This window comes from Pogoniulus pusillus, chromosome Z, assembly GCF_015220805.1.
Source record: "Pogoniulus pusillus isolate bPogPus1 chromosome Z, bPogPus1.pri, whole genome shotgun sequence".
Lineage (NCBI taxonomy): Eukaryota > Metazoa > Chordata > Aves > Piciformes > Lybiidae > Pogoniulus > Pogoniulus pusillus.
Genome location: NC_087309.1, coordinates 47644955 through 47659403, shown reverse-complemented (window position 1 = coordinate 47659403; position 14449 = coordinate 47644955). Strand labels below are relative to the sequence as shown.

At 37.8% G+C, this 14449-nt stretch overlaps 1 protein-coding gene across 8 annotated transcripts in view; it reads right to left on the bottom strand.

Annotated features, from left to right (window-relative positions):
• The window catches only part of MAST4 (microtubule associated serine/threonine kinase family member 4), a 354406-nt gene that overhangs the window by 137820 nt on the left and 202137 nt on the right, over positions 1-14449 (bottom strand). The window contains exons 1-2 of one of the 8 annotated variants that reach the window (XM_064140718.1): positions 7563-7613; positions 2972-3052 (exon numbers count right to left, since the gene is read on the bottom strand). The exons of 6 other annotated variants lie outside the window; for them this stretch is intronic. In XM_064140718.1, coding sequence (XP_063996788.1) covers positions 2972-3052; positions 7563-7609 — 128 coding nt within the window. In that variant the 5' untranslated portion in view covers positions 7610-7613. Of the gene's footprint in view, positions 1-2971; positions 3053-7562; positions 7642-14449 lie in introns of those variants that run through there. One more of the 8 variants, XM_064140723.1, reaches the window with a different exon arrangement.

Below are 14449 nucleotides of genomic sequence, written 5' to 3'. Positions count from 1 at the left end.
GAGTACAGAATCTCTTTTGGTGACAATCACTGTCTTCATTATCAAGATCAAACGCATGCTGTTCAATATTTGTTAGTTAACTACTGCCAATTCCTTTATAATTTTTGTTAGAAGCTACTACAACTTCTCACACTTACTGTTTCCTCTGGGCCTTCCCCTACTTTCACCACTTTACTGTCACTAAGGATGCCAAGTCATCCAAAACAAACACACTGAAACTGTTAGATGCATGACTATCTTAAATAACCCAGTAGCTGTGCTCAGCTATTTACAGTGCCTTCACCTTCTCTCCTTCCCTGCAAATCTCCCACTACTAAAATAATACTTTTCCCTGCACAGAAGTTGGAAGTTTTAAGGTGACCCACACAGCAGAACAAAGTTGATGGGAAATGTGTGCCTAGCAGCTTGAAGCTCTTTGTTCCTCCTGCTGTTCAAGAAGTCTCAATAAAACACAGAAGGCTTCAGGCTGTACCAGCAGACTCAGCTAATACAGGTACTTCTATTCACAGGCGACACTGTTTATTTTGAAAATCATCATCTATATTCCCTTCAGATTACTCCTGTATATGACAACTGCTGTAAGCAGAACTTCATCAAAAACAACCACCTAAGGAGCAGCTGTCCAAGTCAAAGGCCACAAGGGAGATAAGAGAGCGTGTTGTAGAATGTTGATGCCACAGGAAAATCTTGTCTGTTCACTCTGGTATGGCTAGCACTTCTGAGTATGAGCAAAAGTAATCAGACTAAAAAAAAATTCCTCCCACACATAGCAGCACTCTAAGCTAGTGTAACAGGAAATGCTCATTTCTTATATACCCCAAAACCCAATATATGTGTTCATTCCTCTTAACTTAGGTCAAGCCTGAATGGTTGCTAACAAGTAAAATATTTGCTGTTCAGTACACCAGCAGTCACTTATGGCTATAGTAGCTACATACAGCACAAAGACTCAGAATGAATCAAATGCTTCAAACTTCTATTACAGGGGAAAATCAACCATTCAGGCAGTGTTTTAAAAACATTTCAAGACAAAACAACCCTGAATTTGTCATTTTCCAGCAAAAACTGGGGAGGAAGTTTAACATTAAGCAGTATGAATGACTTCCACTCAATTTCTTACAAAAACATCTAAGGAGTCTGCGCCCAGCATGCTCAGTCATAGGATGGAAAGTTCAAACTCAGCACTGTTAAGACCCTCTAGCACACAGCAAGGGGAAACAAAGTCCTTGAAGGCTCTGGTTACAAAGACTATAGAAACTGGAGCTGTATCCACAGCCCAGTTTGGATAGCAGAACAGCCACATGTATGAAGATGCACTTTTGTGCAATATTTTTTCAGAAACACCTAGCAACTCACAAAGTTATTACTCCATTTTTCAGTGTCACAGGAAGCCCTGATAGAAGGACTCTTAAGCATCATTTTGTTTTTAACATCAAAGTATGCTGAAGCAGACAAACACATCCAACCAACTCTCTCCTCCATAGCCATGCTATGTTCAAGAGGTGTACCACACAGACATTAAAGCACCTTGTTATGTCATTTAACAAGGTAGTAGTTCTCCAAGAGTCCTTCATCTTCACAGTATCAAGTTTGTCCTTTGATCAAAATGTAAATATTTTTTCCAATCCACAAGGTATTGACAGCTCTTTAGTAGCTTATTTTAAACTCTACTTTCCCTACGGAACAGAATCTCAGTAACTTGCACCTATGAGATTCTTGGCTTGCAATTAGTTTTTTTTCATTAAAAAAAAAAAAAGGCAAAAGGTGGTCAAAAATGGTTTTCTGTATCAGAAACATTTCTCAGGTGCCACAGGCCTCAATGCCATGGATATCAGAAGAGATAGGGAGAAGGCTTAACATAACCAAGTTCCAATCCCGTTTATTGCACCCCAAGCATGGGCTTATATACTTTCTATCAGAAGGCTACATAACAGGGTTACAAATCCTGTTAGACTCTAATTGGTTACATACATTTGCATTAGGACTACATTAGGATTACACACTAATTAGCATAGACATTCTTCATATTCTCTCATCAACACATATATTGGGTCTAAGCAGAGATGGGAGGAAACCACAGACTCCAGCCTTACATTTGTTTATATTTGTTACACCGTTCTCTAAGGTCACTCCAACCTTCTATCTGCACTTCTGAACTCGTGCACTCTTGCCTGTCCATGGCTATAATATTCCAATAGTTGTACCACAGTCAGACAATTCTGTAAAATCACTATATTTAATATTACTATATCCAACACTCAGGTATTTTTGGTGACAATTTTATTGTAGCAGCAAGTACTGTTGCATAGAAGTTTTCAGTAAATTAAGATTTTCTTACAAAAATGACTACCTTTCCAACAAGTACCAAAGTTCTTCAAAATGAGCAGGAAAAAGATGAGGAGGACATTGTATGTGGCTGCTTATGGCTAATCTAATACATTAGTATATTAGAAATAAGTTTTTAAATCCTCCTAGTTCTAAAGAAACAGTCCTACCAATAGACTTACAAAAGTACCTACATCATTCTAAATAGATGGGCATCTTGGATACTCAATTCCCTTCACATCTGACCTCACTAAGCATACTACCATCTCTCAGGTAAGCAACAAATAACCATGTGTTGCATGAATCATCCTTAGGTCTGAACTCACCACAAACTTTTGATACTTCTGAGGTATGGTAAGTGGAAACAAACAACAAAATTCCAATAGAAGATATATTCCTAAGCAAACAACCAGAGCAATGCAGATCAATGCATCAACATCTTGAGTCTCTGCACTAGGTTTCAAAATGTAGGCTGCCCTACTTTTTTTCCATAAAATTGATAACTTCAGAACAACAGCTGGTCAAGTAAAATGTATTTCAGATCTCAGAGACATCCTTAACTTGTAATTTTCCTTTTGAAATAGGTTTTGATTGTCAGGTTTTGGATGCAGAAGAAAACATCAACAATGGAAGTTTGCTTGCTTACCTCCAAAAATGAAAAGCGAACAGAGGACTGCATGGACTGCAGGGGCTTGTTGGGGTTGGGCTCAGGCTCCTTGGGGTGAGACTGCAAGTTAAAATAATGTCATCTCTAGTGAACAGAAGGTTTAGCAAGAGTTGTACGTTTTAGTGTAGGAGTTATGAAAGGTCCTTCTGAATGAAGTGATTGACAGTAGCCACACAGTTTTTGACTTAAGATGAAATTGATTTAAATAAAAACAAATATGAAATATGGTGCTGGTACATTTACTTGACTATGTTATGACTGCCTCCAGGAGCAGTATGTGTTTTCAAAGTCCACCTGGGGGATGGAGAGGGGAGGGAGGCGGGGAAAGCAATTATTTCAGGCTTCCATACATTCTGTATGAAACAGGATATGTAACAGAGACATTTTTTTCTTTTTAAATACCTTATCAAATTGTTGGGTTTTTTTTAAGTTTTTATACGCAAATCAGATTTAAAAAAATAAGAACAAAAGTGGATGACAAGTTTTCATCAGCAATAAGAAATTGTAATGAAGATTTTATTTTTAGAGCCTAACACCTGCACACTCAGTAAAAATTAAAAGTGCTTTAGCTGGGTAGCATCCATTTCCATCAATTTCACTATGAAATGTTCCCTCAAAAGTATCAAGTCCTTTATTGAAGTAATCAAATATGGATATAAACAACTAATCCAGAATAACCATACTTATAGAATCATAGAATAAACCACAGCATTTGGCTTCAAAGGTCACTTCAAGGAACTGCCTCAAGTGCATCTCTGTTCAAAAGGTCTCACAGTAAAACAGTAGGCCACTGATAGATTTAGCAGATGCTCTTTAAAGTACACTTGTGCAGTCCCCACATAAAATTTGTCCCCACATAAAATTTTCCAAGAAAGCTTTTTTTATTTTTCTTTCAAACACGTTTCCTATCATGTCCCTGTAACTCTATTGTAACTCATCTGTCCAAAAAAACCCACACAGCTCTGCTTCTGTGCAGACCAAGTGGAAGCAGAAGCAAACTGAGAATGTTTTCCAGATCACCTTGCAAAGGTTTTTTCTCTGATATGCACCAAATCCTCGCTGTCTGGTAACACTTGACACTCCTATCCTGTCCCCGTTGGAGATACAGACAGCCAATATGCTAGGCACAACTAGCTCTAGCTCGAAACCACTGTTTTCAATTGCATGGCACTTTGCCAGACTTTAAAACATTCCAATCAAAACCTTTCAAAGTGGGTACCCAATTCAGTTTTTTCTGAATATTTCACAGGAATAGTAGTACTGCTTCCAAACCAGATTTGATGTGACATTTTTTTGGACAACTTTTCTTTTTTGACATGTGTTGGAGAGGACACAAAAATTGGCAGGGTCCTGCAAGGGTGAGTTTGTTGTTACTTTCTGACAAGGCTACTGCATTAGAGCAAGTTCAAGCATCTGAGTTTGTATAATCCCCAGATCAGGTGCACAGAAGTGCATGCTGCCAATGCAGCCAGCAGCTAGATATAAGCAAACTTGATTTCATTTGCAGTCTTGCTGTGCTAGCACAATAGTATGTCTAAGCTAATAAGCTTCATTGAGAGCAAACTCTGAAAATAGCTAAACTGAGCCTAGTTTCACATGACTCAGCCTGTGCAAGCCTGTGGAGAACAGGTTAACAGTCTCAGATATCTGCTGCTTCACTGGAGCACTTTCTTGCACTACACTGACCTGCCACGTCACCCACTGGAAAGGTCATGTTTGTATACGATCAGTATAGGCTTGTAAAAAGTTACTTTGCTCTTCTAAGCTCTATCTGCACTGCCTCTTACTCACCACTGCAGGTCTACTGCATCAGAAACAGGAGTCTGTCCCTGTCTGTTTGCTTGCACATCCTCCTATTTTTTTATCTGCTAGTATGGCCTTCTCTAACTGTAGGATGGGAAACTCCTGTGCTGCACCATCAGTGCTCACACTGCTGTTTCTAGGGCTGCACAGAAAGGGAAATGGTGAAGGCAAGTGATGTAGCCACCAAACAACCTCCAGCAAGTTCAGAAAATGACACTGATTAAAACAGAATTCAAGTAGAAGGAGAACTGGCAGGAGCCAGCCAACAGGCTATGGAGTAATGACTAGGGGCAAGGAACCTTCTACAGCCACAGCAGTGAAAATGAAAAGTGAGAAAAAACCAGTTCTGGTAGTGAATGAAATGAACATGTACTAACTTCAGACCCCAGAATGAGATTCCCAAGTCACTTCGCTGTGAATGAATCCTAGTGACACCCAGTGGCAAAACATGTCCCTTCCCTCTGGTGGATGGCACATAGCGGGTGGAAGTCCTACACATGCTAGTAGTTACTCATACTCGTCCTCATTTTCATTATTGTAACACATCAATCTCAGTCATGAGGCAGAATCTCAGGGCATTCAGTATCAGATGTGCTTCTACTATGGATCCATAAATTCCCACTGAGTGATGACACTGGAGCATCAATCTAATTCTTCCACAGAAATTACTTTTCAGCTATGCTTTTTTAAGACCCACAAATTACATGCAAAAACCTGTTAAAACAAATTATCACAGTGTATATGCATGAGGCTGACAGGCAGCCTTAATCCTGACATTTACTAAATTTAGAATGCTTCCTCTTGGATCTTTAATATTCTTTGAAAGAGCTTTGTGAAATAATGAATATAAAGCAGACAGACTGTACTAATTTCTCAGAGAGGCAACATAATTCCAGCCCCAACGTTTAAACTTTATTGGAAGAAAATCTGTGAGAATCAGTATACAAAGAATGTTTAGAGGAGTAAGCTGAGTTTTTTTCCCCCACATATGTGCTTTTATAGATGACTGAGAATAAGAATTTGGGAGACATGACTTAAGTCTGCATTGATTCAACTTTGACAGACCACTAGAGAATGACTCTTTAGGCATTATTAAGTGCCAGGAACCAAAATATGATACTTAATTTCACTACACATAAATTAAGCTTGGAAAGTAGTTCAGTGTGATGGAAAAAGAAGGTCTAATAAATGGAAAAAAATAATATATATCCAGACAACATTTTAGCAAAAAATTTGATCAATGCTGAATTTAAAATATAGTTATTAATTCTATCAGTATCAAATATTGTCAAAACGTGACAAAGCAAGTACAATTATGTCATGTTGCCACAAGAAATAAATATATTACAAAAATATATATGCACACTGAAAAAAAAAAGGTAACATGATTAATTTTTTTTGTCCTTTCCAGTCAGTGATGCTATTCTCATATGATGATTACATAATTCAGTGAAGATTGATTTAGAAATATTTAAATTTCCAAATCTCAAAAAGAGTATAATTATCAATTATTAATGGAAACTATTTTAATTAGCTCCCTGATAAGATCCCTCCTCCAAAACTCCTGTGAAATTAGCAATGCCTTTTTTTTTTTTTCCCCTTCAGAAAAAAATTTAGAGCTTAGTCAGCTCACAGCTAACACATGCTGCTCTCGACAGAATGCCAGATTGAAATGCAGGATTTCTGACATTTCACAAACATAGCTCTGGTGAACCCAATATCACATCTACGCTTCTTCCTTGGAATGAAGTGGTCTATCGCTTTCATGTGATTATTAGAATAAATTATTTACTTTGCTGCACACTTACCTATAGCCCTCTCTTTAAAACATGGCAGATGTCAGAGATAATACCTTTCACAGCTAAGTAACTTTACTGCAGGCATCTGCAGCATTCGGGGCTTTTTCCCCAGTAAAAATGGGGAAGTCCCAATAAATACTAAAGGATCTGACGTAACCGTATCTATTTACCTAGATAAAATTAGGAAGTTCTCATGATGACTACAACATGCATACATAGATGCCTGACATGTCAACATAAACTGTCAGTATGCATGTATAGAAATAAATATTTAGCTTTGATCAACAAATCTTAGGTAAATATATGCTGGCATTCATCAACAAAAGACTATACTTACTAACACTGTATATTAAAATTAAACCTTTTCATAAAGTTACTCTTCAATAGCTCAAAGCACATAAATTACTCAATCAGTGTTAAGCAAGTATGAAGTAAAAATACTGCTAAATTAGGTAAACATACTTACTGCAGAGACTATGAGGAATCCTCCAGAATGTCAACACAGTACATTGCTGTAGCTACCTATGTAAAAAGCAGCTCGTACCTGATGTACTTGCAAAAGCTGCATTTCTATAATGGTTCCATCTCTCAAAGTACTCCCTATTATTCAGCATAGATAGGGGCCTTTCTAAAAGGCAGCACTGGGATAAACAAACAGTAGCAGAGTGCTAGAGAGAAAGACAGCATGGCCTACTGACAGATTCTTGCCTACATGCTGACAGGATGCTCCATGCATCAATAACTTTAAACACACAGAAATGCTTTCCTTCCGAATGTACTGCAATATCTCAGCTCCAGGCTCACACATTTGCTGAAACCAACTGCAATGCATTTAAAATGTGTTCCTTCAACCTGGCGCTGCAGTGCTCCCCGACTGTCAGCACAAACGTATGCTAAACAGCTCCTGGTTGCACGAAAGCCGGCATCATGCAGAAACCATGAAAATATTAAAGACAGGCAATACTTACTCCAAGGTCAGCCCTGGAATTTGTAGCCTTTCTCGCTGGGCTTTCATTGCTGTTACGTGTTACCACACTCTATTGTAACCATGACACACGTTCACTGGCTGCATTCTGGCGATGACAGAGAGCCAAAATGAGCCACTATAAAGGAATGGACTAACAATCTCTTGGGGGCGGGGGGAGGACTGCAAGTTTGGGTCCTTCCACCTCTAGCTGTCACAAAGAGCTGCCAGCTGCCTCTCTCAGGTTAGCAGCAGCACACGCCACGCTGATTTTGTGGAACGAACAGCGCCTTCAGTTGTGCATGTCAAGTAATTCAGCGCCGGTATTCCGCAGCAGCTAGCACACACTCGCACAGACGCACACGTTACACCTCCAAGGAAGGAGAGGTCCCCCTCGGTACACCGCCACTCCATGCAGAAAAAAGCAACCAACAAACCAACACACACACCCCCCCCCCCCCCCAAAAAAAAAGCCTCTGTTCTCACAGCGGTTCCTCTTAAACACTTACGCCCCTCTTCTGATCCTGCCGAACAGGATTTAGCCACTTTAACTCACATTATCCTGTTCCTCGGTAAATAGGCAGTTTCTGCAGCAATAGAACCGCAAGCTGCTGAGCGAAAAACAGGCGCTTCCCCTTTAACAGGGAAAATTAATTGCATGTGAAGAACAAACATACTCTTGTAACGCTGAGGTTGATGCAAAAGGAAAAGTTGTAATTCTGTTGTGATTACACTTGCATTTTAAAGAGAAACAACCTCTATTTTTTAATTAGAAGGTATAACTCAGACCTAGAAATTACAGAAGTGTATCAATTTCAGGTTTAAAGGCAACTTCACTTAAAAGTAAACCAGTGATACAGTAGTGTGTACAGTCAGTTTTAGATCAGTGCCACTGTGTAGGACGTTCATTTTCATTTAATCGTATTCCTTTTTACATCTACTTTTTCTTAGTCAGAGTTTATCCTTTTAATAAATATTGCATCAGAGATGAGGATTATTTTTTTTTTTTTCTGTTCTATAAAACACCACAAAAAGCAAAACACTGTGCAAGTACTTATTTTTAGTAATTTAAGAGCTAGAATATTTTATCTCACCCACGTACTTTCCCTGTGCAATTCTGCATTTGTATCTCTTGCACAATACTGTATGTCTGCCATATAATTTTAATTTTTTGCCAAAGTTCTGGCTCTGCTCTGGGCATAGACAACTCTACAGACTAGCCAAAATATGTGAATAAACAAAGGTGCTGCTTTTTTGGGTCCTTGGCTCAATTTTAAAAGAAATGTGTTCACAGGTACAGAGCTGTGGGTTTCAGAGACAGAGAGAAACCTCCCAATTATGGAAACCACATAGTAGAAAATAACCATAACTGCTTCTTTCTTTCTTTCTCCTACATATTTCCATTTTGACTTATTTTAAGTTATGTATTACCTACAGCCTTCATTTACAGATACTGAAAACAAAATTGAGAGATACACAGAACTATATATTCAATTTCTAAAACATAGCATATGTTGAGGTTCTGATTGCTAAGCTAGAGCCCCAGCAAGCCAAACATCCTCTAAGTGATCTTTCAAAGGAAGTTCCAAAATCTCTTGCATCCCAAAAGAAAGAGAAAGGATAAAATCTAATGGGTTAAATTCAAGATCATAAACCGTAGAGGGTGAATTCACAGATTTTTCAAGAGCACATGGATCAGTTAGATGCCCAATTCTGATTGGGTTTTCCAAGCCATTTTCTTCAAATTTTGCTCAGAACACAGCAAAATATATATTTTTAATTATATTCTCAAATAGGAAAAAAGTACAAAATCAAATATCTAACAGTCAAACAGCTCAAACACTTCAGCTATTAAGTGAAATTTTCTATGCCTACTGTGCTAGATGGAGGCTAATTAGAATATTTTAATGATAGAAATTAGATCACTGGCTGTGAAAAAATAATAGTGATATCTACATTACCTGTTGCTTTTGCTTAGGGATAAACAAGAAACAATAACAAAGATAGGTCAGTCTCTGGCTGCTGCCTACTTCGCTATCTCTGCCCAAACCTGCATAACTTGATCTTATCTTTCTCCTTCTAACACCTCTTGCCAACCTTTTGAAGCTCACCTTGCATGTAAAGGGGATTCTGAGATAAGGAAGGGGGGTTGGAAAGAAGAAGGAAGGAGGAGAGTTGGCTTTAAATCCCTCCTGGGCAGCTCTGCTGGTCAGGAGAAGTTTTGTATCTGTATTATTTTTAACTTGTATATTACTGTATATAGTTGTAAATATCTGTATATATTCCATATATATATGCTTGTAAACTGTGCCACACTATAAATACAGCTTCCATCTTGAGTTAGTCTGGTGAATTACTAGCCATGGTGGGGGGGGTGGTGATGTGTGTGTGTAACTCCCAAATCTGCACACTTACAAAATTTTTAATTATTAACTTCAAAGATAATCACCGAAGAAAAGAAATTTAACACAAGAGAAGTCACCTGCAGTCACAGGTTCACTGCAGCTGCCCTCGTTACCAAGAGCAGGGAGGTCTCTATTTCAGCTGCTCAACAACTCTAAAACCAAGCTGTTGTTCTGTTAAAATTATTCTGACAAAAATCTCTTTTGCAAAAAAGACTTCTTTGGTTGCTGAAAATTAGGAAGTTTCTGATAAGACAGAAAATTTCAGCAGGTAAATTTGGACTGTATGCACACCACACACATACACATTTATGAAAGTTTTTTATCCTGTTCCAAGGACTTGACTTCATGCATACTAACTTTTAGTTAGGTGCCTCATCCTGTTTATTTATATATATGCACACACACATTACACCACAATACTAAATGTTTGTTGCGTAAAGCTGTAAAATTTTCACTGAAGGCACAGAGAGTACAAGACACTGTAAAAACTCCTAGGAAGACAACCAGCTCTGCTGAGTAAGGACACAACTATGAATTGCATACATAAAACCAGCAAAAGAATAAGCTCAGTAGGGAAAGATGTGCTTCCTTTGAAAGCAAAATACTAATTTCACACTCTACTTCCACAAGTTTTAATACAGGGGGTGAACAGAAAAGACAGGTCTACAATCAAGGCGGGGGGGTGATTGTTTTTGAAGCAGTGTAACAATGAAAAACATGCAGAAGAACAGTCTATTAATAAACACCGTTTAAGTGTGAAGCACTACAACTGGGGAGTGGGCACATTTTACCTGCAGAAGGACAAGACTATCAGCTTGTCTAAAGGACTGCTGGGCACAGCATTTTAAACATAAGCAACTGTATGTAAAAGCTATTCTGACTGTGAAAAATGAACCACTTTTCTGAGCTAACTCAGAGAGTCACTTTATGTCACTTTAACTAACTTAACTCTAACATGAGATTGAACTACAGGCTGATTTTGAAAATTCTCCTTCAATGTATTTTGCCTGATCCAGACAGGCAAAATTGAAAATGAAAGGTAAATACATAGCAGGAGATAAAATTCTGCCCACCACTGCAGCCTTCAGTTTTTGCAGAAGTAAATGGGAATTCCTTCATATATCTAGGGGCAAAAATAGCAGCAATTTAATGTCATGAAGCCTTGCAAGTGAAAGATGACTTCCATTCGATCAAAACATTTGTTTGCTCTTTATGTCAAACTGCTTAAATATCATCCTACCAACAAATAGTTGAGGAAGCAATGGAAGCTCAAAAGCAGACTCATGACACCGCAAAAGATAAAACTCATTCATTTAAAGTAACTGCAGTTTATTCCCCAGATAAACAACATTCATTATACCTGCAAAGACTACTGCAAGGTCACTGTCTCAAAGGCAGTGATTTAAGCATTTTCTTCATCTTTGGCATCATCCTTGGAAGAGGTGTCAGGCATGAGTGCTACTTCATTGACAAATGACTGCCATTAGTTTAGCATAGCATTATTATCCTAAAAGGTTAAATTAGCACAAATACTGCAGTATCTGTGGTAAGTGAAAGATTTAATTTATCACTTTTAAGGTTTTAAGCTGCACCTGCAGGCTAAAATTCTTGAATGTTCACCTCAGGGCTTTGTTGTATTAGGACTACTGGAAGAAACTGCATTCTTTGCTGTTGAAAACTTAGCTTTGTTTAATCAGAAGGATAACTCTATTAAGAATATGACAGAGATCAGAAATATTCACTCTTGGTACCAGATATAATGGAAGTGCGTGGTACTTACAACTGAAAAAAAAAGTTCAACTCAACAAAAAAGAACCCTGCAGCCGTTTTCAGGTTTGTACATCACACTCTTCTTCACCATGCAGTATAGAAAAGTAGCAGACAAACCAAAGGATAAGTAATGCTGAGGGAGATGACAAAAGAAGGAAAATGTTACTCCATGAGAAAAACTAGTATGTCAAGCAGGACTTAAGTTATTGACAACTTCCCTTGAACATCATCTGTTTTACTTCATATCACAGTTAAACAGTTTAATACTCTGTGTTTTCAAGGCCCCCTTCTTCTATAGCTGTTTGAATGTGGTTCCTTTCTCCTTTAAATGATGGTAACACACAATTCTGTAATTTTTAACATTTAACAGCAATTACACAGAGATCATAGACAAGTGCATCTTTTGCTTCTGCATACACTCTTGGCTAATAATTTTCCAAAAGTAATAAACTCTCAAAGAAAATGACATCTTCTTTCTTTGCCAGTCTTTAAATCAAGCATCATTTAATCTGAATTTCTATCATCCAATCTGCTTAGCTCACCAGTTCAGACAATTATGCACTTCCAGCAAACATGATCTGCTTAGCAATGCTTATGTAGGCATACAGCATTCATGTTTTCAAACTTGTAACACCAGAAGAAGTGTCTTGGTTTAAAAAACAGTCATCAGAAGACAGTAAATACACAAATACCCAAAACTGTAATGCCAGCATGAAGTCAGTCATAATTTCTCCCTGATTTTCTGTTGGTACGGTTTATTATCCTGAAATTTAGGGCAACACCAATTATCTTATAGACACATGAGATTTATCTGTATACTATGTTTTGGAGATAACAGTGAAAAGGCTTGAATTTACTAATGCTTATTTTAACATATTTCAAACTCTAGCATGGGGCAAACAATTTCAGAATGACTATTTATTTAGTGCATTTTATCTTTACTCATTTTTTCAATTATTAGATTGTAAAACTTCTATAACATGTTTTTGAAAGTGGAAATCATGATGCCATCACCTTCCTATCACTCAACACTTACTACTCAGTCTCCAGCCTCTTCTTCCTCCCGAGGAGAAAAAATAAAACTTGGAGACAGAATGAGTTTTCTTCACTGCAGCCTTCATACTGCATCTGTAATTCTACTTTGTGAGACAATAATGGGTTAACAGTCTCTAAACCCCTTTCTCTCCACACAGATGGAAGGGAAAGTAGCACAAGAAAAACCTCCAGGTTGAGATAAAGTGCTTTAATGAGAAAAATTAGGTAATACAATGCACAATTAGCCTATTTGCAGAAAGAGCACAGCAAAAGGTTTAAGTGGAGCAGATGCCAGCAACTTATCCCCACCCATTCTGTCCCACGCTAACCCAGCAGAAAAGACCAACATCCCAAGCCCCAGAAATTGAAAGCAGCAACCAGAACAAGAAGTCTCTCACATTACTATCTGACTGTCAAGCCCTACAATACATGGCTCCAGCCAGCACTTTTCACTTTGAAGCTGGCATGACAGCAGCACAGTATTGAATATCATCAGCAGATTCAACTCAACCCCTGACAGAGTCCTAAGAACATCTTCCAACAAAAAAAAAATCACAATGACAGAAATAAATGCTTTTGTCTACATTTTCTATATAAAACAGTTGTTGTTTTCTTTAAAAAGGTGAGACTCCTATATATATATATATATATATATATATATATATATATATATATATGACTGGACAGATGTGTGAAAATATGGATGTACCCTTTTGTTACCACTGGCTGAAGTTAACCAACTGACCGTAGCAATGTGTGTAAAAAAGCTAATGCTTCAGCTATTTTGCTGGAAAGTATCAAAAAGTATGGTTATAGATGTGTAACTGGCCAGTTTATTTCCATCTTGTCTTGTTATTTACCACATACTTCCTTCAGAAAAGGCCACTGTCAAGGAATCCTTTTCCTTAGATCTCTGTCTGATGTTCTGCACATATGCTCAGACCCAAAATGACTGCCTGGTTTGCAACAGCACTGAATTTTTCATCTTGGTCAGATTATATGAGGAACAGGAGTGCCTTCAGTTTGCTTCACTGGGGAAAGCAGAAGATGGAGAGGATGGTGCAAGGTGTTTGCATTTGCTTGTACTTGGAAGCTCAGTTACCACAACAGGCTTTGCAGGGCATGGAAAAAATAAATTCCTTGTCACTGCAGGGCAGCAGTTAGTCTTTGGTAGAACATTCATATTCCTTGGTTTTCTGTGTTTGCTGCTCCATGACCAAAAGACATAGTAGATGACCCCTTCTTGTCCTAAGTTCTATACATCTCAACACCATAAATCTATTGACATTTATAGGCATAACCATAAATATTGACATTGGTAAGCAATTTGCAACAATGTATTTTATTAACGTGTCACTGGAATACATCGTAAAAGCCCAAGTGTTCTTGCAAAACACTTCACCAGAGCCTACATGGAGCTGTGATTTTTACTATTCTGCAAGAGAATTGTTTCTAAAACGCAGTTTTAAAATGCTGTCTGTTAAATTAAAATGTATTTTAAAAAACTTTTTATAAATGAGTTGTGTGTTCAGCTGATAGATCTACTGTATTGTTTATATACCATTCTAAACAAAGGAATAGATCAAAATAATTTGTTTGTTAGCAATGTTAATTACCATTATAAATAACAGAACTGATGCGTAGACCACTGATAAGTTATCTCAGCAACTGGTAGTCAAAT